The sequence below is a fragment of the Dermacentor variabilis genome, chromosome 4 (assembly GCF_050947875.1).
Source record: "Dermacentor variabilis isolate Ectoservices chromosome 4, ASM5094787v1, whole genome shotgun sequence".
NCBI classification, from domain to species: Eukaryota; Metazoa; Arthropoda; class Arachnida; order Ixodida; family Ixodidae; genus Dermacentor; species Dermacentor variabilis.
In genome coordinates this window covers 167,261,793-167,289,345 of record NC_134571.1, presented here as the reverse complement: position 1 = coordinate 167,289,345, position 27,553 = coordinate 167,261,793, and the positions used below count along the sequence as shown (strand labels likewise).

At 45.3% G+C, this 27,553-nt stretch overlaps 2 protein-coding genes across 6 annotated transcripts in view; one reads left to right on the top strand and one right to left on the bottom strand.

Annotated features, from left to right (window-relative positions):
• Positions 1-1,118, bottom strand: part of LOC142579925 (uncharacterized) — an 85,105-nt gene extending 83,987 nt beyond the window's left edge. For all 4 annotated transcript variants that reach the window (XR_012827505.1, XR_012827503.1, XR_012827504.1 and 1 more), the window contains exon 1: positions 996-1,118. The gene's annotated coding sequence lies outside the window, so the exon portion shown is untranslated. The remainder of the gene's footprint in view (positions 1-995) is intronic.
• A 6,387-nt stretch (positions 1,119-7,505) lies between these two features.
• Positions 7,506-27,553, top strand: part of LOC142579924 (uncharacterized) — a 39,544-nt gene continuing 19,496 nt past the window's right edge. Inside the window, exons 1-3 of one of the 2 annotated variants that reach the window (XM_075690597.1) lie at positions 7,506-7,742; positions 25,383-25,427; positions 27,155-27,272. In XM_075690597.1, coding sequence (XP_075546712.1) covers positions 7,562-7,742; positions 25,383-25,427; positions 27,155-27,272 — 344 coding nt within the window. In that variant the 5' untranslated portion in view covers positions 7,506-7,561. Of the gene's footprint in view, positions 7,743-25,382; positions 27,273-27,553 lie in introns of both variants that reach the window. The other variant, XM_075690596.1, reaches the window with a different exon arrangement.

Genomic DNA, 27,553 nt, shown 5'->3' with positions numbered 1-27,553 from the left:
CCGCGGGTGCTCACCGCCGCTGCTAGGTGGCGCGACATGTACAGGCCTAACTTCATTGCAGGGCATAGAGTTTCTCACTACATTACCTAGAGGGAAATCTGGCGCTGCTGCGCTGTGGTATGCATGGGAATGCCGGTATATTGTGGATTCGGATTGGCATCGTTCTCGTAGAGACAGGACACCGTGAAGACGCGCTTGGCAAGTACCGTTCCGTCTGTCACAATGATTCATTTTCTACTAGAAGAGCACGTGAAAAGCTGTTTTAGTTTTATTATTACGCGAAAACATGTTTTGTTTAACTATGAGAACTTGTTATTGTGCGTACGACTACATGTTACGTAAGAAGTATCAGCGGGCCGCTAAAGTTGGAGGACAGACGACAAGGTTCGCACTCGCTTTGAAACAGTTGGTCGTCTGTTCTTGCTTTTCTTCGCTTGGTCTTGCATCGTGGGTGAGTAAAGATGTAATATGCGTGAATGGAAACATTTTATGAAGATTTTACTTTGAAAACGCGTTATTTGCGTAGCCATATCCACGTTTTAGACGAAGCCTCTTACAACACCAGCCAACAAGAGCCTCGCAGACACATATACCGTCATTCCCATGACGGCACGGTGCCCCCTTAAGAAACTCCCATAGACGGTGGCGCCAGATTACCCTCTAGGTGTTATAGTGAGAAACTCTATGTTGCAGGGTGCCCATAATGCTATAGAATTCCTGTATGTTACCAGCTATATTCTTATTAATCAGGAATCCGACTCCTAGTTCTCGTATCTCCGGTAAGCCCCGATAGCACAGGATGTGCCCGCTTCTTAGCACTGTATATGCTTCTTTTGGCCTCCTAAATTCACTGAGCCCTAGTATATCCCCTTTACTGCCCTCTAATTCCTCCAATAGCACTGCTAGACTCGCCTCACTAGATAACGTTCTAGCGTTAAACGTTGCCAGGTTCATATTCCAATGGCGGCCTGTCCGGTGAACACAAAATGACTTACTGAACCGAAATAAAGCAGCGTTGTTGCTGCCGCTCTTCCAAACACGGTCCCCATGTCACTGAGCTGTTACAAGTTCGCGGCATTGGCAGCGCCGCCATGCGCGGCGCGCCCCCCGTCCTTCTCTGTCTTCTGTGTTGGATTGGCGCGACTCGCTACGTTCTTGTGCTCGCATTTCCGAGCACAGATTGGTGTACGCCTGCTTTTCGCACTGGGCCACTGGGCTTTTATGAGGTCGCTTGCCGTCGGTGCGTCGGCTAGCGCAGTCGTGCTTATTGCCGCGCGTGTACCGTGCATGTATACGCACGCAGGAATGCCGTAAAACATGCAAGCAAAGGGACAAGAAACTACGCTTTTTTTTTCTTGACTTTATGATGTACCTGCACACTGGGTAGCGCCAAGCGATGGTTTCTTGGTAACGATGGTTTGCGGAAGCTTTAGCTCGGGCGCGCCTTTACATGCATGTAAAAGGAGAATTCATTTTTCTCCGTAACCACTGCACCAAATTTGGCGAGGTTTGTTGCACTTTGTGCTTCTATTTTCTCGAACTTCCGAATTTTTGAAAATCTTTCTTTTTAAATTTCAGGCCCTAAATCGAAATTCCGCTTCCAACAGTCACTATAATTTAACCTTTTCTCTCAAATGCAACAAATTTAATTAGAATCGGCCCAGGGGTTATCTCAGAAAAACGTTTTTGCGTTTTACATCTATTTGAATAGGCCGCGTCGGAGTTGGGCCCGAGCTAAAGCTTGGGCCAAATAATTGACGTCATCAACTGCCTCGATTGGTTCACTTGACTTTTTGGACCATCGGGGCCACGCCAACGCCGGCAACGCCGGATTTTTCCGCCTCATGAGTCATATAATGATTTTGAGGTACATATGTGCGAGATGTCGCAAAACGTAAAAATTAAAAAAAAAATTGTGTATGGCAGTGGCATAGCTCGGCTATGCCAGGATATATGTAGGGAAAGCTGTTAACCTTGGTTAATCTTGATGGAAAGTTCAGGTTAGTCTGGTTGTCTTGCTATGTTGCGGCGTTTAGCCAGTCGTTCGGTGCGCTGTTCGTCTGTTTCCTGGGCGATTCGTTTCCTCTTCATCTCGTTCCTATGTCCATTGGCCTCCTCCTGCTAATCAGAACTGTCGCCGTCCCTACTGCCGCAACTGTGGTTGCGGCGCACGCGAGTTCTCCTTTTCAATCCTCCGACATGTTATTAGGCATGCGACGCAGCTGGCGAAGCGAGCGGAGGCACGCGGTTTGACGTAATGTGCCTCCTTGGAGCACGGCCACGACGAAATCGCAAGTTCGCGGCCAGTTAAGCTTTCGCTTTAAAATCAAGCCCAAGCTCGTTCAAAACATATACAAGACAAAAATGGATAATTGAATAAAGCATTTATTTTAAGAAAGGGGACGGCTCTAGGTCGCTGTTGAGGATTAGGAGCGAAAGGAATTTGAGTTCCCGGATTGTTGGCTGAAGCACATCTTCATCTCAGTCTTTGATCTTCTGCTTGATGCAGACTCAGGTGCATGTTCAGTCCCGCGCCGCTCTCGCATGGGCTGGTCGACCCCTTCTGCACTACTCAAAATTAGCCACTTTGTCTGCCATATGTCGCAATGGCTTTCTGTGTTTCAGGGTTAGTTTGTATTCCAATTCCTAGTGTTCTAATGTCTCCGTGTAGTAAATGTTGAATGTTGGATCTCCCTTGTGAAAAACTGCACATCTCCAAATGAGGTGTTACAAGTCTGCTCTGCATGACTCCTGGCAATGTGTACATCGGGTATAAGTGTTCGCAATCATAGCTTGTCTGGGTTGGTGCCATTTCTCAAGTATGTGTGGTGTGTATGCAGCATAACCTTATTTAAAAAAACCTCTTCCGTGCGAGTAAGCCCGCCCTTGTCATCAAACACATGTACTGGTGTAGCTTCTAATAGTCTCCGTTTACTGTCTGCTTTTATTTTAGTGCGAATGTAATGCATCAGTGCTCTGCTAGGAGAGCCTTCGGCCAATATCTTTAGGTATCGATTTTGGTCCGCGGGGTTTGGTGAGGAAATGGAGTGTGGGGAGCTGTACGTGTAATCAAGCCCACCCACTTGCGCGGCAACTGCGTGAGCGGCTGCGTTTCCCCCATCCGTGCCGGTGTGCCCCGGCGTCCATAGGATTTCAACATTTGTCCCATTGTCCTGTATTCTCTTCAGCTTTTTTCTGGTGTCGTTGGCCACAGCATCATCTGTCGTAGGCACCGTTAATTTGGTCGCCGCTTCGTACGAGTCAGTAAGGATCCGATAATTATTTCACGCACCCTGCTCTACAATGTCTCCCATGTCAATGGGAATGGTGTTGACCGCTCCCCGTATAGCTAAGAGTTCAGCGTGCAAGTTTGCACCCCCGGAAAGCTGACATATGTATGATAGCCATTGTGTTGGGGTGCAGATGTGCTAGCCCAGGGCCGGTATTTTGTAGCGATGCCTTTTCCGATTCTATGCTTTTTCAGGCTTTTCGCGCTTGGCCAGTGGTCAGAGTGACGGTCTTCCCACATTATCAACGGGATCAGGCGGCCGTGTGTGGTGGATGATAAGAATAGCATAGAATAAGGCATAAGGCATCGCTACAAAATAGCGGCCCAGGCTATGCTTGCTATGTCGTTTGTGATTGCAGCGTCCGTGTAGATGTCAATGGTGTGCTGCGGCGTTCTTATTGTTCCAATCTCTTTTCAAATATTTTTCTAGCTGCCACGTTTCGTCTGGCGATAGGGCGTTGTTGCCTCCGTATGCCCAATGGTGCCTCCCATGGTGACGTTATGGTTGCTTCTGCAGGCTCTGGCTTCGCATGGACTTGTTTATCCCATGCCATGATCTGTTTTCCTTGAGTCATGTTTTCCAACCGGGATCGCATTCGAATTCGTGCTTCATTGATTATGTCCCGTATGGGTGGAATCGTTACGAGCTTGAGCAGATCCTCGTTCCTCGTGTGCTTCGGTAGCCCAGTGATCGTACGGAGGGTGGCCCTGTATAACTTTTCGATGTCGCCGAGGTCTCGTTCAGAGAATTCATACACGGGTGCCCCGTAAAGAATCTCTCCAAACGCGACCGCTTTTGCAAGCATTTGGCACGCTTTCTGACGCGCTCCGCCATACTTGCTAGATATTCGTCTAAAGCCATGTGCAACAGCGGTCTCCATTTTTGCTTTAGTGTGCGAATCCATAGCTGGGGGCTGTTGCAGCTAGCAATCTGTGCTCCGAGGATCCTAATTTGTCCATTGGTCAATGTAATATCGCTTTGGCCGATATGTAAAGTGATCTGCTTGTTTACATTGGTCGCTTTCTTTCCATCTATCTGATCAATTCCGTCTTCTCTGGCGTGAGTTGCACTACGAGTTTATCTAAAGTGTTGCTAAAGCTCAGGATCGCTGCTTGCAGTTCAGTTTGCATGCCCTGTATGTCGGAATAATCCGCCGCTTCCGTCCATATTGTTATATCGTTGGTGTAAATAGTAAAACGGGCCGAGGTGTCTCACTCAAGACTTTCTGCCACCCGTGTCATGTCCAGATTGAATAGCATAGGTCCGAGGATCTTCCTGGGGCACTCCCCTATCCAAGTAGTAGGTCTTCGGAGTCCGTCCCGGTGCCTTTCCATGGAGCTGGATTGGTCTGCTTTGGAGGAAGTTACGTATCCAATTGTATGTTCTTTGGCTAGGGTACCTGGTTGCCAATTCCTGTAAGATGGCGTCAATTGTTTCACATTAACGAATGCTTTACGCATATCGACTGCAAGAATATAATCAAGCATGTGTTTGCGAGAATTGCGGTTGATCAGTCTGCGGAGCAACCAGAGGCAGTCATGTGTGCCCATGTTCAGCCGAAAACTTGCTTGCGCAGGATGCAAACCCGGTTGTAGATATTCGGTGTAGGGCTGCATTCTTGTGTGTAGCATTCTTTCTATCAATTTGCCGACAGTTGACGTTAGAACTATAGGAGGAAGGTTAGCTTGTTTCGTGTGGTCTTTGCCCGGCTTCAGTATAGGGTAGATGAGAGATAGCTTTAGTGAATCTGGCACTAGTCCGGATTCCCAGGACTCATTGACAGTTGTTAAGAGCTGTTCTTGAGCTTTGTTGCTGAGGTTTCGAAGCTCTTGCCAAGTCACTCCATCGGGCCTGGGAGCGGACTTCGTTTTGCTTTGTGCAAGGACCGCCACGAGTTCACTCAGCGTAAAGGGGGTGTCTAGCTCATCTGTCGCGTTGTCTATCGTGGCAGAAGGCAGCGCTTCTGGAGGCGCCTTGGCAGCATGTGGGAAGAAAGTGTGAATGACGCGGTCCTCCAGCAAGGCAGGCTTTTCTCGCAAAAAGAGCTGCACGAGAGGAGGCGCGCCTTTCTTGCTCCCAAGCAGGCTCCTTAATATCTGCCATAGCCTTTTTAGACCGGGTTCCCGGCCAAGCTTTGCGCACGTATTGTGCCACGTGTCGGCTTCGAGTTGTTGGTACTCCTTGATGAGTCGGTATTGATGTTTAAGGCGCATTAGATCGTTGTGACGCTTTCCTTTATACCGGTACGTATTGCTGTGTGAGGCGGTTGACCTACCGCCATAGATTTGCAAGGTGCATATCCATGCGAGTTGTAGTGTCATCGCATGGGATAGTTTCTCTGACCTCCGGCCGTGCTTCCGCTATCATAGTGCTGAGTTGTTCAAAGTCCGCAAAAGAGTCCCCTGTAGCCATTCGAAATTTTTTCCAGGCAAAAAACACCGTTTCTCTCCTCTCTCGATCATTTTGCAATTTAGCGTGATAATTATTGGTAAATGGTCGCTTCCCCATGTCGTCGAGTCTACGTCCCATTGCCTTATGAGCTCTGGAGTGGCTAGTGTCAGATCGGGCGTTGTGTCCTGTTGCGCTTGTAGCCCCATGCAGGTTGGTGTTTCTTGTGTGTTGCATATGTCCAGAGTTGACATTTCTATTGCATCGTGCAGTATGCATCTTCTCGGGTCAGCTTTGGCGTAGCCCCATGTTTGATGCTTGGCGTTAAAGTCTCCCCCCACTAGAATGGGAAGGCCTCCGGCTTGTGCCTGCATCTTACCGAGCCACTGGTAGGAGTCACTCCGGAGCTTGCCCGTTAGAGGTCTGTAGAACGTGGAGAGTGCAACCATCGGCCGGTGGCCGCGCAGACATAGCTATACTGCCACAATTTCTCTGAAACCATTACAGAAATCTGGTGTTTGCAATTCGGTTGCGGTGCAATCATGTCTAACTAAAGGAGTAGCTTGGCCTTGCGTTTGTTGGTTTCCTTTACCCTGGTGCAGTATCGTAGCCTGCTGAAAGGTTCGGTAACCTCGAATAGTGCACGGTCCCCTTGTCTCCTGTAGAAGCATGACATGGGGTTTGAATTTTTTAATTTGCTGTCTTAGTGTGAATCCATTCTGCATAAAGCTTCGACAGTTCCATTGGATGCATATGGGCCGTGCCGTCATCTTTCATCTGCTGGCTTACGCCTTTAGGAAGCTTGCGTGGAACTATCATTCAACGTGGTAAAACACTGAGAAACGACACGGTGACTACTTTCTGTGAGTGCGGTGTGCTTTTTCACGTCTCCAATTGACGTTTTTTTTCTGGCTACGAGGACATTTTCGACGGCGGCCTTTGCGGCCTCGGCGAGGCCGGCCAGGTGAGCACGACATCATGCCGCCACCACAGCAACATTCGCACTCGAGTGGACCCAGCGCGGGAGCTCTATGCTCAACTCAGCTTAGAGACGCCGAAAAGTTGAAGATTAGACCCCCCCCCCCCTTATATGCAGACAACGCGATGGGTGAAGCGCGCTGAGAGTGTCGAAACGCCGAGTGGACGCCGAGCTGCAGCCGAAGACGCCGTGGCGCGTCCCTCGATGGAAGAGGCCAGAAGGAGGGAGTCGCAAGTGAACGACAAAAAAAAAAAAAAGACAGAAATAAACGCTTAATTCCAGTTAAGGGTGAACAAGAACAGTGAGAACAAATGTCTAATAACATCAAATTGCAAACGGTTAAGTAAACAAAACGAAAAAAAATCATTTACGAAGCGTGCGCCGCTGATGTAATGCAAGGAACTGGCGCGACATGTGAAGTTGATATCGCGCATGGTCAAGGAGAGCACCCCCAAATATGTTTCCAGAATATATAAATTTGTCGAAGCACGTAGTACGTTCGACTGCGCGATAATCCCGCGCAAGTAAAGAGCTCACAGTCAAAGCAAATTATAAATGGAAGAATGAAGAACCTTTAGAAAACAGTGGAAACAAATTACATAACACGAGAAATTATAGAAAAAAAAAAAAAAGAAAGACGGTTACAAGGCCGCTGAGATTGCGTCGCCAATGTGATGCAATTAGCGAAATGTAATTATTTTAATCTTCTAATTTCCAAGTGTTCTAGCTTTTCTTTCTTTGTTTCTTTCAGTATTGAGAGACTTAGTGAAAAACCGGAGATGCAAAAGACGTGATTCTATTCGCGTCAACGCGCCGCGGTGCATGCAGGTCATGATGCAGGCAGCCAAGCAGACGACAGCGAAGAGCGTAGCAGTAGGACTCCTCGCAGCGCCCCGCCCGCTCCATGCGGCGCGGCGGCGCGGCGCGCGGACCGCGCACGCACGGTGCACTAGCCAATATTCTAGGAACCATAGTTTGGCGGTTGTTCAAAAACGTGGTTACCTTTCCTGCAACCTACCTGAACTACCAGCGCCTCATTGAGCCTACGCATGAAGTGTGGGCATTGCAACGAGACTTCATCAAATGTAAGTTTACTAAACGCTTGTACGCATCGTCGTGCCGGTGGTTCGCGTTCTTTGTCAATACGTAGTAGTTTGAATGTGACCGGCGATGGTTGGAAGCGACGGCGGCACAAAGGCCCGGTCTAGCGGCTGCTGACAACCTGAACCGTTCGCTCTGCATTTCTTCGCTAGAACGTCTTCGCAGTCACCTGGCCACAGAGGCTATCAGTGCCGTGCGCACTTCCATAATACGAATCCGCATAGCAGCGGATGCAGCTATCGCGACATGAGAATTTGATACTGCCAGGATCACTCCGCATGACCAACACAACAGAGGCCACCCGCCGTGGTTGCTCAGTGGCTATGGTGTTGGGCTGCTGAGCACGAGGTCGCGGGATCGAATCCCGGCCACGGCGGCCGCATTTCGATGGGGACGAAATGCCAAAACACCCGTGTGCTTAGATTTAGGTGCACGTTAAAGAAGCCCAGGTGGTCAAAATTTCCGGAGTCCTCCACTGCGGCGTGCCTCATAATCAGAAAGTGGTTTTGGCACGTAAAACCCCAAATATTATTATTACAACAGAGGCCGTATGATTGCTATTTTCTCATAACGGCGAAGTATTTATTGGTAGCACGTGTGGTCGTCATTTAGTGGGCTAATTTTGTCCTGACAGCTATCACTGTATCCGAGGCCTATGCGACAGCCGCACGCCGACGAGCATTAGCAGAGTGCACATGAGTTTTATGTGGTCGTCATGGTGTTACCACGTGTTGCTGTATCCCTAATTTTGTTAAACATCCGAGTTTATTTAAGGTATGCTCAGATATTTCCTGTGACGCAGTTGCAGTGTTCTCAACTACATGTTACTTGGTTGCAATTGCGTGCACCATATCATGCCGAAAAAGTTGCACGCCTTATCTTCCAATGCAGCTAGCAACACCAAGCCGGTTTTTTTGACAGAAGTGGTCGTCCTGTTATTCGATAAGCGAGGTGATCGGTGCCTGATTGTTCTGTTAAAATAGTGGGATATTCTAATGGCCGGATATTTTTATTTCTGCAGTGTACTAAAGTTGTTCGTAAAGCTGTACTTCACGGCACAAATGTCGAGCAAGAATTTGACAAATTACTACCAGCATATATCAACACTGCACATGTGTTGGAGCAGCCTTTTTTTGAAAGCTACGTGCAGAGTTAAAGATACTGGGATAAATTTATTCTTCTGTTCAGCTTCACATCACCAGTGACATTCTCCGCAGCGATACGGAGTTCTTTGTCTCCATGGTTCGCCCTTTGATTAAGGCACCTGTCATGAAAAAAGAGTTTTGTTGGTTCGTAAATGCATTGTCACATTGTAGTGATGGTGAGGAGCTGGACAGTAGAAAAATTGTAAGTCACAAGACTAACTCTTTATTCGTTGAATTCGTGCGCACGAAGTTATACTCAAAGCACAATGCCATAGGTGAGCACATTCGGCGATCGTTGAAATCTGACCCATGGGTCAAGCATGTCGGCTATTTATGCACGACTTGTCATACGTGCCAGTGTAATTGCTGGTGCTTGCATGCTTTCTAGAATGTACAACACTATTCACATCATGCAAGAAATCTGATTACGCAAGGTTCGTGGACAACACGGACAGCAGGTAGGATATGCAACAACACTCAAGAAAGTTCCGATACATGATAGGCACGTCGTGTGCTGTGTAATTTCTTTTAACTTTTCATCCATTGTGGTCGCTTCGTGGCTAAGCGCTGCACTACCAAGCTAGTGGTCACGGGATCAAATCCAAAACACCTGTGTACTGTGCACTGAGTGCATGTTAAAGAACCCCAGGGGGTGAAAATTAATGCAAAGTCTCCCACTACTATGTGACTCATAATCAGATTATGGTTTCCACACATAAATCCCCGGAATTAAGATTTTTTAAAACTTTTAACATTGGTTACCTGGTGAAATGTGGCCAATGGAAAAAAGATAAACAAGTGTGCGTGTAAATGCCTTTTTCTTAAAAAAATGTTATACCAATGCTGTAAACAGAACATGAAAGAAAAAAGAGTGCACTAAATAAAGGAAACTCACAAAACAAGTAAGAATTAAAGTTCTCACAGTTCATTAGCACACATAGAATGGCTTGAAGTGTACTAAATGGACAATTTCAGGTCGTGCACAGTGCCAATGTGATTGCGTAACACCATCGGGCAGAAGCTTCAATGCACCAAGACGTCAAAGTATCTCGTATGGACCAAAATATTGTAAAAGTTTTTCACCAAGTCTTCATCAGTGTATCGAAGTCCAAACCCAAACACTGTCACCGGGTGGATATTGCACATCATGTTGTCAAAGATTGTAGCTTCGGCTGTTGGTCATTTGCTGATTCTTTATGCGCAGGCAGGCAAGCTGTTGGGCTTGCTGGGTATGCTAAACTGTTCAGCTACAGTTGACTCGTCTTGAACTTCGTGGTATTGAATCAGTTCAGTTGACAACATGCTTTGTGCTGGCCTTGATGTCCGAAAATACTTCACAACTTTCCTAATCCTGCTGTCTTCAGCATTTGCAAGTTTGAGGTCATCCAGATACGCTGTTGATGTTACCAAGGCCACGAGTTCCTCTTCAAGCTGTAGCCCACCTTCTTTGTGTAGTGTAGGCAACCAAGAGCAGACATCTGCTGCCTTATTTTCCAAGGTTCAGCATATTGCACTTTTATTTATTTATTTACAATACTGCCAGTCTCACATCGAGACCATAGCAGGTGGGCGTATGATTATACATACAATGCATGTTTTATATACCGAATGGTGAAACATCAAAACATTTAAGTGGAAATACATCAAACAGGTTCAATGCACAATTTTACAGCACTGATATGAATAACAAGAGCAACTCACATAAATAGTGCACTTCAGGTTACATGTACGTAAACATTATTGCAATGTCATAAAAACAAAGAAAGAAACAAAGGAGGTATATGTTTAGCTATAGTTCAAAAAATGGGAGTTCTGACGATTATATGTGCATAGGAACTATTCTTTCCTAACTACTCATTTCATCTTCCAATAACTTAACAAAATCAGACTGCGATACTGTGTTAGTTACAGATGCATCTAGGTTATTCCACTCGCGAACAACACGGGGGGAAAAAGGAAGACTGAAAAGTATTGTTATTACAAAGGAACTCGTTTAGTGTATATGGATGATTATGGCGAAGTACGCGGGATTTAGAAAACGTAACGTATGGGGAGGCATTTATTTTTAGTCGGCTGTGTAGTATTTGATGCAGAAATTTTAGGCGAGCTCGTTTTGCTCGAACAGCCAATGTTGCAAGCTCTGACTGTGTTAGGAGAAGAGTAGGGGAATCACTGCGCCAGTATTTTTGGTGGATAAACTTAATTGCATTTCTCTGGATCCTTTCCAGTTTAGATATGTTTGTTTTAGTGTACGGGAACCATACAACATTAGCATACTCGAGGACAGGTCTCACAAATGTAATGCAAGTTAAATGTTTGACGTTAGTTGGTGCCAACCGCAGGCACCTTTTGAGAAAAAAGAGTTTTTGTAATGCACAAGAAGTAATGTTGTTAATATGTGATGTCCAGTTAAAGTCGGACGTTATTGTTAAACCAAGATACTTATGCTGTTGAACTCTAGTTACGAGGCTGCCGTTAAGTGTGTAGTGGAAAAGCGATGGGTGCTCTTTTCTCGTTACTGTCATACGAACCATTTTGTTTGTATTAATGGTCATTTGCCAGTTATCACACCATTCGGTTATTTTTGCTAGTGCATTATTGAGCAGAACTTGATTCTGGTTATTATGTATTTCTCTGTATATTATGCAGTCTGCAAACAGTTTAATTTTACAATCAATGTTATTTGTAATGCCATTGGTAAAAACCAAAAATAACAGCGGACCCATTACTGGGCCCTGTGGGACCCCTGATGTGACTGGCACCGGAGCAGATGGGATGTTTTCGATGACGACAAATTGGGATCGATGAGATAAAAAGTTTTTTATCCATGCAGTAATGGGTCCATTGCCAATCGCAGCTGTAATTTTGGCAGTTAGTTTAGTATGGCACACACACAATCAAACGCTTTACTGAAATATAGTAAAGGTAGGCCAGTTTGAATATGATTATTAATACTTAAAGCAAGATCGTGTACCACCTCTGTTAGCAGAGTGACTGTCAATAAACCTATTCTAAAACCGTGTTGAACATCTACTAGAATATGTTCTTTGAAATATGCGGTTAGGTGTTTGAGAATAATCTGTTCCAAAATTTTACATAATGTGCTGGTAAGTGAAATTGGTCTGTAGTTAAATGGCAGGTTAGTATCACCTGACTTATGAATCAGTACAATTTTGGCAATTTTCCATTCTTCAGGCAGGTCTGACGTCGAAAGTGACTTGCGGTAAATAAGGCCAAGATATTTACTGTTACATTCAGCATATCTTTTCAAGAACTCGTTGGGAATGTTATTGGGACCGTTTGCTTTCTTCACATCTAACTCAATTACCTGCTTAAATATTCCGGAGTCGTTTATTGTTAATGTGTCAATAGTAGGGAATGATGACGGTGGCAAATATGGGATTGTGTCGTTATCTTTAGTAAAGACTGATTGAAAGTGTTGGTTAAATTTATCAGCGAGTGCCAGTTTTTCCTCGCGTGGACGATCTGGTGTCGCTGCGGGGCGTGCACAAAATAAGTTCCAAAAGCGATTAGGGTTGTGATTGATAAGGTTAGACAATGTTTCATTGAAATATATATGCTTTGCAAGCTTAGTCTTTAACTTGAGTTCGTTGGCAGCGCGGAAGAGTTGCGATTTTTTTGTGTACTTTCGCCATTCTTTTTCATGCTACGCCAAGTGTATTATTATGCACTTGACGTGAATTATATCGCGTGTTATCCAAGGATATTTTTGTTTGACTTTTTACTTTTTTTTTTTTCAGGATGTAATGACGCATGCAGTGCGAGACTATACACTTGAAATGAAGCCAGAGGTCATTGACGTGAACAGAACTATCGTTGGCAATTTCGTAAAATTCTTGATATTCGTGCGCTAAATAGGTTAGTATAGCGGAATCATCTGCCTTTTCAAATTTGGGGACAATGATTTCAGTAGTTTTGGCTGTTGCAGTGCATCCGAGGTGCAGCTGGCATTTTGGTATGTTGTGGTCTGACCTCCGAGTTTATGTCCTCCGAGTTCAGTAGATCAAGGGGAAGTTGTCACTAATCAGTATGAAGTCTAGGATGTTATCACTTGTTCCTTGTGTTCGCATATGTTATTCCTGTCAATATAAGTAAATTGATGTCTCCCATAAGAATAACTCGGTTGGTAGCATGCTTCTGCATAAACTCCTGTACAGTAATAACACTTTCGTGACCAGAAAGAGGACTTCTGTAAAAGCAACCAGTAAGTATAGCAAAATCATCACACATAATCCTGCAGAGCACAGCCTCAACATCTGGAACGTTGGGCATCAATACAAAGGGTAAGGACTTCTTAATAAGCAGAGCTACACCACCGCCTCGAGTTGGTCTACCTTTACGGATAACTGAGTAATTCGGGGTGCTATTTCGTGGCTTTATATTTCTGGTGAAAGCCATGTTTCAGTAATAGCAACAATGTCAGGGCTGTGCTCGAGTAACAGGTTTTCTAATGCTTCAGTATTATTTACAATACTTCTAGTGTTCACATTTAGCACTGTTATTTCTGTGAATGTTTGTGGCTTCGAGTTACCGGTCGACTTCTTTCGGCGTTTTTTTGAACTGCGACTCTCACATTTCTTTCGTCATCCCAGACAAACATGCTGTCGTTTATGTACAGTTTATCAAGGAATGGGGATACTTTTTCACCTTTCTCACAGTTTGATTTAGTGCTTTCCCAGAGCTTTTTTCTCTTTTCCCGCACTCTGTGACTGAAGTATTCACCTATAGAGTACTTAGTGTTCTTGATTTTGTAGCCCTTCTTCAGCATCGCTGATTTGTTACTTGAGTCAAGTAACTTTAAGATGACCGGTCTATTTTTATCTTTATTCGGCCTGCCTAAGCGATGTATTTGTTCGATGGCAACTGGCTCCAAGCCAAGGGTATCCTTGATGATTGTTTGATTGACGCTGTGTTCCACTGTAGAGCTGTTTTCGCCCTCAACCCCGCGAAGTCCGTAAACAATAAGATTTGATCTTCTGCTGTGGTTTTCTAAATCATCAACCCTGCTTTCTAATCTTTTAAAAGCTTTTTCCAACTGCAATATGTTCATTTCGCATGAGATTACTTTTTCTTCAAGTTCGGAGAGGGCGTCTATCTTCTTTTCAATTTCGGTTACTCAATGTTCTTTGATATCTTTTGTATCGGTTGCGATATCCTTTAGTTGTTTAGCAATCTGGTTTAACTCGGGGCCTGGATTCGCTTGTATATCCCCAGCTACTAAAAGAAGTTTCCATAAAAACAATACAACATCGGCAACTGCAACAACAAGCCGCAGGCACGGCAGCACCAACAAAAAAGGGTTACTAGATCTAAAACACTTATCGTGACGCCTCCTCACCTGCATGAAGAAGAACAACTGGTTAGACGTCTGAATTCTTGTGGTACTGCCGTGCCCAATGGCTCCCGGCAGGGAAGAAAGACCATATATAGCTGGTTGTATAGATGGTGCTCGATGCTGGTCATGTGTCCAGCAGGGCACGTCGGTCGCCGAACCACGTGGCCAGTTGTTCCAGCATGGATGGTAGGAGCAATCTGGCATGTGGAAACCGGTGTTATTCATATGTGCTCCGCTGGTCATCTCCGGTAGCAGCCCGGTGTGTGCATCCCCACTGATAAGGAATAGGATGACAGCAAGCTGCATGGAGAAGGACAGCGGCTTAGACGTCTGCATTCTTGTGGTACTGCCGTGCCCAGTCTTCACTTCAATGTTATAGCACAAGAGGCATGCTGTTTACCTTGCGATACAGAGTGGACGGTATCCGGTACTATGAGTAGACAGCAGTGAATCCCAGGGCCTGCTGGTCCGTTTTGAGACTAAAGGGTTGTTACCCCACAGGTACACATGACATTTCTCACATGTGCGGAGCTACGTCAATACTTCATGTTTGCCAGCCAAGTATTTCTGCTCAGCTGTGGTCACTGTTTGTGCTGCAAATGCAGTGGTGTGTGTGCAAGGTCTCTCAACAATTGCTGCAACACTGCATCAAGGCCATAAGTTGTAGCTTGAGTGGCTGCAATAATCCGAAGGTAAGGTTGAAACATGCACAGGATCTATGGGAGCATAGACGTGTGGAAGCATGCTTGAATCGAGTCCACATCACCACTTACGTGAAGGTGGCTGAGGAGAGGAAGCTGCCATTGCCACGGTTTATTGGAGCGGACTATGCCTTCATCGCTGACATGATGCCCAAGAAACGCAATCTCACTGTGTGGAATATGCACTTCTCATTGAGCTTGAACCTAGCTTTTGTGACGCAATAAAAGGCTTTCTTGAGGTGCTATGTGTGCTCCTGCTCAGCCTTCCCAAAGATGTCACTGATATAGTGCAGGGCATCTTTGCAGCCTTGAAGGATAATCATCATCAATTGTTGAAAGGCAGCTAGGGCTGAGGCTAGTCCAAAATGCCTTCGCATGAAATGGTATAGGCCTTCATGTGTTATGAATGCTGCGATGTCCCTGCTATCAAGGAAGCAGTACATGATGGTCTGCCGATGCCGAGTCTGAATTTGAAAAGTGATGGAATCTTCTAAAGCAATATAGCAAGTCTTCCACATGTGGCAGTTTAAAGTTGTCTACCTCTACTGCTATACTCGCCTCTCTCAGGTCAATGCATAGACAGAAGAAATGCAATGACGAATGCTGCTGTCTTGCTTGTAAACCACACCCACTCAGGCGCATTGATTCCTGCCACAACCTTCATTGCTTCCAAGTGATTGAGCTCATCAGTCACAGGCTGCCGTAGCAGAAGGGCAGTCTTACCTTGTGTGTGGCTGGAAGTACTGACGGCTACACCTTTTTCTTCTGCTGATATTCCTTCGTCAAGGTATGGCATGATTAAATGGCTAAACATAGTCATCAGTAGACCCATTTGAGACTGATCCAAGAGAGTGCTTCAGGTTTGTAATCTGAGCTTTTCAGGCACATGTTAAGTAGTAAAAAGTGGATTTGCTTCAGTGGACATGTGTAGGCAGCACATTTTTCTGCATTGATCTGCCATTGTAGAGCTCATGCAACGTCCAAACCAAGCACTGTCATTATTTTCGGGTTGATTTAACTGGGTCTCCTCAACTGGCCCAATTCTGCAAATTACGTAAGCACAAAATGAGCCAAGCACTGTAATTTTTGATCACCTGTAACACAGACATCTTGTGCCTGTGTTCTGCATCACAGTGGCCTATCTTCAGCTTTCGTGGTTAGTCGCCAACAAGACTGTCATGGGCACTAGACATTAGTGGTATGGTTGATGAGTTGCAATGAAGGTGCATGGAGGGCATGTGCAACCGACCTTGCAAATAGAGAATTGTGCAGTGTAACTGTCGTCTGCCAAACCAGAATTGCCAAGCAAATGTCACCGGCCTCCCGTGTTTTTATGGCCAGCAGCAGCAGCAGGCAACTGTTCCGAAGCACAGTGCTCATACCTTCTTTGAAGGCTTGGCCTAGAGAAGTTTACCCTTTCGCTGTAGCAGTGACAGGTGTATAGGTAGTGCTTCTCTGGTATAATCAAGACTTTGTTTGCATTGCTGTAGGGGATGCATACAAAGTCTTCTCTTGAGGAAGCGGGCAAGCACTGCATGTGAATGCGGTATTAAACTGCTTACACTGCAAAATACACTGCAGACTGTTGTTGGACACAGCATTCTGTACAACTCTTAAATGATTTGTCAGACATTGGTAAATATTTGTGACTTGCAGAATTACGTACTTCATAAGTAATGTTTTACTTGCTTTTATGTTTTGTGTCATTTCCACATTTTCGCAAGTCAGAAACTATAAACATTTCATAAGTTTTGAATGCAGCTGCTATATTAGTATCAACAGCAGTTGTTGGTTCTTTTATTTTCGGCAATGATTTGCTATTGGCGGCAAGTACATACAGTGGGCCCATCTACTGGAGGCACGCTGTTGACTTGGTATGAGGGTTAACGCAGTGTGCTCTGTGTTATATCCTGGTCATTGCTATCAGAGCTTTCAAAGTGATGGAAGTTATTCACTACGAAATTAATCATCTTGGGCAATAAAAGCACGCAATGCTTTAGACACTGTCTCTTCACGGATACTATAAATGGTCACTTTGTGCGTATGTTGCGACGGGATCTGCCAGACTGGCTTGTGTGAAAGAGGCAGTTCTTAGAGGATAAGATGTGTGCTAAATTAGTGTAGTAAGCTGCCTTTACAAGCTAAGCCTTTGATGAGTCATTGCAGTGCGTGGGCTCGCAGCGACTGACTGCGCGTACATTTATGTACGGCATTGCACAATGTTTCTATTTTGCTGCTGTTGGTTCTGGATGTGCATTTGTTTGCTTATTTGTTTTTTCTATTTTTTTCTTACTACTCACAAACTTTTTTCTAATATAATTTGTAAAAGGTGGTGCATTTGGCTTGTTGAGGTGTAATACATGAACTACACAACACTCTTGCAGCAAATTTCAAATCATTAATGCATCTCTTTAATTCATAATTTTAGCCAACTACTATTGCAGTCACATCTGCTTAGCAGACATCCAGCATATCATCATTTTCGAGATAGTTGTTCTCAAAATATCCACAGAAATCTGCCACCAACCAGACCGCAGGTCTGTTGATAAAAGTAGTTGGCACCGTGGAGACAGTCGAGGGCATCGTCAATGCGAGGCAATGGGTAGACGTGTTTCTTGGTAATGCAGTTTAGATAACGATAATCTACGCAGAAACGCCATGTGCCATCTTTCTTTTTAACAAGCACCACAGGCGGTGCCCAAGGGCTCGACGAAGGTTCAACAATGCCTTTGGCAAGCATCTTGTTCACTTCATCTTGAATAACCTTACGCTTTGAAGAAGAAACTCGATATGGCCGGCGATGAATAGGACTGGCATCACCAGTATTTATGCGATGCTTAGCAATTGAAGTCTGGCCCAATTGGCGATTGTTGAGGTTGAAGATGTCATGGTAGGAAACCAAACGGTGACACAGAGCTGTTGCTTGTTCAGGCAATAGGTCCGCAGCAATCATGGGACGAAATGTCGCGTCAGGGCAAATAGCATCCTGTGGGCATAGTGATGAATCTGAACAGACGTCTACGGAAAACGTTGTGATGTGGTCATCTCTGATAGCATGGAGCATTGCAAGCGATATACCTTTGGGTAGAACTTCCTTTGTCAGGCCAAAATTGACGATGGGGAGGCATGTCCAGTTATCGGCGACGGTAACGTTGGAGCGGGGCACAGTGATATTGCGCATCAAAAGGACATCAGGAACATGTGTGGCGATGTAATCACCATCGGGCACAGGAAAAGATGATAGCAAACCGACGAAAGTCAAGGCTTTAGGTGGCAGGCGGACGAAGGCGGTCATACTAAAGTTGTTCGGCAGTACAGCACGATTATGCGCGAGTACAGCAAGTTTGATGAAAAGGGTACCGGCAGAACAGTTGATCAAAGCTGAATGCACCGTAAGGAAGTCGAGTCCGAGGATTAGGTCACGGGGACAATTGGACAGCACTGTAAGAAGAACAGGAACGTGGCAATCGGCGATACATATACAGGAAGTACACATTTCGATGGCGTCAGCACTGCTGCCATCGGCCGCGCGTACGTCTAAAATAGTAGGAGGCGTGAGAACTTTCCTCAGTCGACGAAGGAGGTTACAACTCATTATGGACTCCTGGGCTCCAGTATTTATTAAAGCTGTGAAAGGAACTCCGTCGACATGAACATTCAGTAAGTTCTGGTTGGTTGGGAGCGTCAATGGAGGATTTTAACACGACGAAGATAATGCAGCAATACGCTTAAATGCACATTAGCATTGCAGTAATATTCCGCACTCTAAGAAGGATGTTCTTAAAAAAAAATTGACAGGAATTAAAATGAATGTTTCTCTTACTGAAGCCCCTAACTGTTCTAAAAGTAACATCTCCTCTCTCTTCCTATGCCTGCGCTCCTTCTCTCGGCTTCTCCCGGGCGCCCGAAAGTGGCGGCAGCTAGGCCGAATACACCTAGCAGACGCTCCCAACGTTTGCCCCTTTGGCACACAGTGCCCTGTGCACCTAAAGAATTTGGTTGTTGCGTTTATGACAGGAGAGGTTCATGAATGAGTTACTTCAATAACTGCTGGGATCCATGTTGCACTGCTTTATCGAAGCTCCTTCCACTGCAGTCACTTTGATTGCAGTGTTAACGGTGGAGGTGGTGTCTGCAAGCGAGCTAACGGAGTGTTTTTTCTCGAACGGCGCCTTTTGATTAGCTTCATTTGAACTTGAACGCTGCCAAGAGAAATTGGAACAACATACACTACGTATGTTGTATGTGGCTATTTACCTTTTATGTTTGTAAAACACAGATGTGGTGTCTAGGCTTTATATAAACTTATGGTTGTCTACTACTTCCCTAATATATTGTTAAAGGTGTGTTTGCTCGTACTACAGAAAGGCTTGCTAATGTATCTGACGTTTATTTCTTGATGCTATAGTGCCAAAGGATTTGCCTTTCAAATTGGTCTTCGGTCAAATGATCCTAAGATGAAGAAACTAAGATTTGGTGTGGCACAACTTTTTTGAGAAGTGATGCAAGGAAGGAAAGAAAATATACACAATGCCATTTCTCAAATAATTTCGAACATAAGAACTGTTGATATGTCAGCACGCCGTGCGTGTGGCCATAACAATTTTATCAACGTCAAATGTTGAAAATGGTCTGGGTCATTGCGCACCCCTTCGTTAACTTTTTTTTTACCCGACCTATCCGCATTAAAAATGTTTCAATCAGCATCACATCTTTGAACCCAATATAATTTCACCTGTGTTTAGTAGATGTCTGCATTCTGATTTATTATTCGTGCAGATATGCGTACTCAAGATATAGCTGCCGTTACTGTGCCTAGGCACAGTAACTGCCGATTTTGGCAACAAATAGAAATACGTGCACAAATGCGCTCTACATAAAAGCTAGACCTGCACCGCGAGTAGCATGAACAGTGGGGGCTCAGACGATGAGAACTGCCGTTTTAGTCTGGAGTTCATCAGCAAAGTCCAACTAAAAAAAAAAAGAAGATACGTCTAGCAATACACGTCACTGAACGGTGGGTCGAAGTTACATGTGAAGCGCAACTTTCATGTCGGAGCCCAGCAACGGTTTCAACCACAACGAAATGAGTGCACCAAGCAATGTGTGCAAGATCATAATGAAGCCTGCCGAACTAGAAGCGTGAACGGCGAGGCTCAGACAACATGAAGCACGGCTTTCGTAGCAGCGAGTGAACGTTTCCAACTACAACCATGCTGAACGTTATTTAGTGCGAAAAAAGGCTGCAAACGCTTGCGCTTCTTACCAGATCGTCCGAAAAAATACAAGTGACTTCTGATGAATGGCCGCTTTCCTCGCAAAGGCACGGGGCCTGCGCATTTTAAAAGTTTGGCCGACGCATCCTGTGCAGCCAAATCTTTTGGCGAGCTGCGTTACTTCTTCTGGATGGAATAACGAAAAGTCTTTTCCCCTAGCCTACTTGGTTGTTGCACGCATAAGCACAACATAGGCTGGGCAACATCGCAATACGTAAACGGCGCCAGCGCTAGCGAAACACTTCCCGCCAAAACTCCACCGCCAGAAACCAACCAATACCCCCAGAAACCAACCAATACCCACCCCGGAATGGCGCCGGCCTCTGCTACGGACCGAAAAAGCGTGCACTAGCACATGACCATGGTACGGTGGCTAGAATGGGAGGTGTGAATACCGGCGGCGAAAACATGACCCCACAGCGCACCGATGTCGCGGGGCAGCAGTGTTGACCGAGGCGCGGGAAGCAGGCAGCCAAAATGAGTGCCTCGCCAGCCTCGCGTTGGCTGCATCTCTAGCATCGAAATGAAAGTGAGCCCGTTTCGAGTATTGTGCGCTTTCTGCGAGCATCAAAGAATAAATCTTTATCATGAAAACGATGTTATGTCAGCCCACATCATTACTCCTGCGAAATTTTCTGGGCCCAGTTCGCACTGTATCGAGATTCAAACGCGTTTTGTCTGTGCACGTTTCGTGAAGTGGCTCAGGGTGTTTGGGGCTAGTGGGGGGCTTCGAAATAATTTCGACCACTTCAGGTTCTTCAACGCGCACTGGCATCATACGGCACACGGGCGCCTTGCATTTCGCCTCTCTGAAAATGTGACCGTCGTCCTCGAGATCAGCAGTCAATCACCCTATGCGTGACGCATGCATAGTAGTAGTCAATGACCCTATGCAATCACCCTATTTCGTAGTCACGCACAGCAGTCAATCACCCTGTGCGTATCAGGTAATGTTTCCAGATTAAGAGACATTACCTGATAATTCGTCTCGACGTATTTACAAACCATTTTCTGTCTGCACTTGTAGACCTGTAGCATGTCAGTTTGATGTTCATATAAGCAATTTCCTATGATTGCAGGCAGTGAAGCAACAGATCTGGTCATGAAATCGTTTATTTACAAGTGAGGAAAGAAATTGTTATAACTTTACAACGCACAAGGTTTCAGTGTTTTCCATTTCTTCTCACTGCCCTGCTGATTGACACCTTTAAGCAAAAAGGGAATCCTTGTGAGGCAATAAAAACGTATAACTGAGGCTGTCAGGGCAGCAGAATAGTCCAGGCAACCAATTTTTGGCACATCACGAATTGACTGCAAAATTTTGGCCACAGCTTTGGCATGCAAGCGTGTTGCATTGAACGAATGAGTGAGTTTCTTTTCAAGGGCATTGACCAGCTTATAGAACGATTCTGAGGGATATAAAATGCCTCTAAGGTCCCGCTCTTTGGATGCCTCTGATGGAAGTTCTCTGGAGATATTGCCTTTATCACTAAGACATGCTGCTTTGCAGTCTTCACAATGTGTGGGCAAAACACGGCTTCTTGCGTTGGTGTATTGAATAAGGTGAATTTGTTGCATGCTGCTGTATGTGCTGGTTGTTCGTTGCCACCGACTGCATGCACCTGTTGCAGCTGCAGCATAGTTGCTGCAGCTTCTATGCTATGCCCCCATGGACTGTTACAATTTCGTGCCATGCTTTGGAGATAAATATTACACAAACAGCATTAGTTTTGCTATTTCTGCTAAGCAAGCACCACATCACTGCTGTCGATTTCATAAATTGAAGATTTAAAGGGTTAATAGAAAATACCTTTAATTGGCTACCTGTGTATTGCTATTTATTGTGGATGTAATCTTCTCATCTTCAGATAATTGACCTTAAGAGGCTGATGTGGAGTTTAGGTATCTTACTAGCACATGCAAGAAATGTTAGATGTGATACGCAAGTCGCGCATTCATGTACAAAGTCTTTCACACACACACACACACACACACACACACACACACACACACACACACACACACACACACACACACACACACACACACACACACACACACACACACACACACACACACACACACACACACACACACACACACACACACACACACACACACACACACACACACACACACACACACACACACACACACACACACACACACACACACACACACACACACACACACACACACACACACACACACACACACACACACACACACACACACACACACACACACACACACACACACACACACACACACACACACACACACACACACACACACACACACACACACACACACACACACACACACACACACACACACACACACACACACACACACACACACACACACACACACACACACACACACACACACACACACACACACACACACACACACACACACACACACACACACACACACACACACACACACACACACACACACACACACACACACACACACACACACACACACACACACACACACACACACACACACACACACACACACACACACACACACACACACACACACACACACACACACACACACACACACACACACACACACACACACACACTGTAGGATTCGGGGGTGTCCTGGCCTCGGACTCTGGCGTCAACTGAAGGTTGCTTTCTAGCCTACGCCGTCAGTGCATCTCGTAACGGGTAGCAGGCCGACACTACTGGGGCGTCACACGAACGCTAAGTGGGCCCATGCCATCATCCGAGCCTTCTTGACGATGGTTGCTTCTTTTGTGAGGATTATGAGGTCTAGAGGTTGGAGGAACAGAACAGGGGGTTTATTTACAAAGGAGAGGCATGCTTACTTACAGAACAAGCGATACTCGTAGTCGCCGGAGCACAGAGCTCTGTACATTGTTCTTGTAGCATGAGCTACAAGTCAGACCAGACTATATCTTTTTGGAGAGCACGTTGGGACACACCTCAATGCACCAAAGATACCCGCCTTTAAAGCAGTTCATTTCTCTCGGTGAATAGACTAGGGAATCTGATGGCTGTGTCTTGGCCAATCATAATTGTTATATCGTTTGCAAAAGCCCTGCTATGATGTTGCATCCTTTAACCGGACTCCACCTCCAATATTACACAATTCCCCTTGCATATGGCGGAACCACGTGGCTATCTGGGAAGCTGTTGTTGACGCCATTTCCATGAGAGACGTTGGTCCCTTGCATCAATTATGGGCTCTGCATGATGGTCAGCTTGCAGTGACCGGGGAAGCCTGGTTTTCATGGTGGTTACCGTGTCTACAGAATCTAGTGGTCGTTGGCACATTGAAGGGAGCTTCTTAACCTGCCGCAGTCTATGTCAGGCCTCATCGCCCAGAAAGTGATGTTTTGTTGCAGGAAAGCGGGGGGGCTCGAAGGTCGGTGCCCCTGCTAGCCGATTGTACCAATGTATACATATGAATGTTTCCTAGTAGAAAAGATAGTTGTGAGTCGGTGCATGTCATGTGCATTTCTTATTTTAATTTTCTTTGTTTTTAATTACGCTTTCACAGGTAATTTGAAGAACTGTTTTCTATAAAAAAGATACGTTATACATAGCTATGTAAAAACATTCCAGTTTGATATCGCTGGCAAAACTTCCTGCCGGAAATTATTAGCCACTAAAGCAGCAAAATAAAGAACTGATAAGACGCGCAGTTCTGTCTTACTGCATATCTGCTCAGTTTTCTTTCTTTATTCTCTCTCTTTTTCTTTTTTCCATGAATGTGCAATGCATATTTACACTGCACTGTGTACTTTAGGTGACAGCATATGAGAATGTGACAGGACGTAAGAAATCATTAACTCAAGCTGGATGCAAATTTGCAATTTCCACTTAACTTTACAGTTGTATTACCATCAACTGGCATGTAATTTATCATGAGGTGAAACGCACATAATTTATGCATTTCATATTTGATTATGAGGAACTTTAGCAGCCTATGAATGATAAACCTGTGGCAAGCCTTGAAAGGCAACACATTTGATGCACTACACTCCCTATCGCCTTCCCATATTTGCTTTGGGGTGACCATAGTTGCACTCAGCAATGTTAATCGTCAGTGGCATCTGTTGGAGTCTTGATGGCATCTTGCCAGGTGCAAGCTATAAGTCTCTTTGATTTAGTGACACTTTCTCGACTAGTTCTTCCATGTGCTATCTGTGATGTGGTGTGAGTATGTACATTGAGAGCACAGAGCAGCACCTGTGCATCTCGTGGCTTTTGAAAATTGAGAATAGTGCAACCACAGATGGAAGCCGTGGGTGGTTAAGCGTCTTTGACAAATGTGCATGTGGAAATGTGAAGAGTATTTCTATTTGCTATCGCAATAATTTCTATCCTGCTTGTAGTATATGAAAGGGTATCCATGGATCCATCAGGATCCATGGATCCTTGAGGTGCCTGTTCCCGTGTTTCATATCGGTGTCATCTCTTGGCGTAACCCCGCTGCCTCTTGCGATCTCCTGATTAGCAGGGCAGTCGCACCACACTTTGCTCCATTTACAACTTGCCACATGAGACAGATTGTCTCTGTCAGCCAATATATTGCGAAATGAAAACATGTTAGAGCTGCACTCAAACTTCGCAATAGGGAGTATCGTAATCGTCTGTGACTTTTTGTTTGTCTGTTTCTTTCTTCAGGAAATATGATGTGGTAAAAAGCGATCAAATTAAAGCAATTTAATGTGTTACAAGGATTTACCAGTGCGTTGTGACAACCATGCAGGCATCAAACCTGTTCCTCACTTCCTTATTCCATGACTGACTGTTGTCCACGCACCGACATCTGTTGAGCGCAGTGCCATATTGTCTCCTACCAAAAGCTTGCATGACACCTGCACTTCCAAAGCAGTGAATGCATGGGAATGGTGAACTCGTGCAGAAATGGTTCTTGCACAATGTCACATGAAAAAGCATGGTGACGGCAGTGACTACTACCCGTCAAATTGAGGATGAAAACGCTTTAGTCACTGTAGTAGACCAGTAAGTCCAGACAAATTAAACATATGCAAGTTGTTAGGGTCTTTTAGGCTGCGCATGCTAGAGTGCTGATTGCATGGGTCTATCTTTCCTACAAGTGTCATGCATTCTCTCTTTGTTTGTCCTTCTTGCAGGGAGCCCGGAGATGAAGCCAGAGACGGATTGCATGACACCAATATGTATGAAATGTCACCACTCACTACAGTTAGATTGGCTAGAGCAACCAGTCTCTGCTCAAGTGCACCTTTCCATCAGCCCTGTACAGTGACTGAGCACTATGCATGTTGGATAGTTGACCGTATCTCCCTCATCAATGTGTTTCTCTTTCATGTAAAAATGGAGCTGCGAGAAATGCCAGGGCAGAAGGGACAGCTGGCTCTTGTTGGTGTGCCAGATGAATGGCTGTTCCGGGAAAGTGTGTTGCCAGAACAGTATGATCAAGCAGTAGCAGCTGTGTACTGGCTTCTCAAGAAGCATTTTTGCATACGTTATCTCTCTATTCATCCATTTTTATTGTTAGAGCATGGTTCGGTTCTCAGCAATGGGCTCCAACATAGCCCTTCTATCAAGTCACTGAAAATCGACTTTGATAAATCTGCTGCCACAGAGGCCCTCTTTGCCAGTTTGTGTACCCTGAGAAACCTAGAATCATTGGAATGCTTGGCACCAGGGCAGCATCACAGAGAATTTCCAACCACTGCAGCGATGCTCTTGCGAGTGTGTCCATACTTAACGACCCTCAAGATTTCCGAATTCTGTATGGGGGACAACAACATGGCCACTGCTTTTGTTGCAGCTCTGAAAGAGAATTTGACGCTGAGAGAGCTGTCTGTACACGCTTCAATATGCGAAGCCAGCAGACACAAGTTTGCAGAGTACCTGAAGACCACCAGTTCATTAAACACCCTCAGCATTGTAGCAGGCAATGATGAAAGGCAAACCTGCACCTGCTGGATGGTGGAAGGCCTCCTTGCCAGCAGAACTGTGAAAAAGCTGGAGCTCAGGAACATTCAATTTGATGAAAGGAGTGCCGAGCGGGCAGCAAGAGTTTTCACAGAAAATCAAGTTATGCAGAGCTTCAGCCTGGCGTGCTGCTCGTGGGGACAAATGCATAAGAGTGCTCTTTATTGCTGGCATGCATCACTCTCCAGCAATGAGACACTGGAAGAGCTCCGGCTTCCTATGGACATTTGGAGTACATGTCAGTGGACCGAATTCATTTGGATTGCATCGAGGAAGTCATCTTTGAAGAAGCTTACTATTGATCGATGCATAGATCGCAAAAAGCTGCAAAGTCTGTGTGAAGTTCTCAAAGAAAGTGGTGCAGAAACAAAAGCCTCTGTTGGGACTGACATATTTTTTTTCTCTGGTGGGAATATAATTGAATCTGCCGCACTCACAAGTGTCTCTTTGTTTTGTTTTGATGATCAGCTAAAGCAGCTGTTGTGCCAGCTGCGGACATCTAATCACATTACATCCGTTTGTATTGGAGTTGGAACAGGTGATGTTTCTCTCTCTTCAGCCGTTGCCGAATATATCAATGTGGCACCATCACTTCGAAAGTTGCGTTTGGAGTTGCTTACGGAATCTGGGGACCTGGCCGATGACACAAATAGATCATGGAAAATACTTGTCGAGTCGCTATCTAAAAATGTGACCCTGAGGGAGTTAGAAGTGTATGTTAAATTCTGCCCTAGTTTTGATGAATATGAAGAACCAGATCACGGGATACGAGAAATCAAGGATATACCGCATGAATTAGAGAAACTTGCTCAGGTGATTAAATCTGGCCAGAGGATACGAAGGGTGCACTTCCGAGCGGTACATGCAAGCCACATGACTGCCTTCCTTTCGGAGTTAGGCAAGGACATCTCAACTGAGTTTACTCTTGTCACTGTAACTCTAGCTGGTTCCTTGGCAATAGAGTCTATGGCAGACTGCTTCCTTGTATGGGAAACGACACGTCGAAACTCTGGGCTGGTCACAAGGGCTGCAGAATTTGTCTCCGGGCACAGACTGGACAGGTGAGCACATTCTGACCTTTTGTTTTGATTCAACGTTACATTTAACTTCTTGATATTTAGCAACAGTTGCAGACGTAGTGGAAGTGCACACTTCACCAGGCAGTGTACAGTCAGATGCTTTTGCAGTGAAGCACTGGGGCTTCCAAAATCCTTCATTGAGCAATTCCTGGAGCTGTGCAGCAGGACTAAAATACTGTGATGGTCAAGCTCATTAACCACGCCGCTAGTTCTACCACTGACCATAGCTGAGGGAGGTGGCTGCAGAGGGCAGTGGTGTCTTT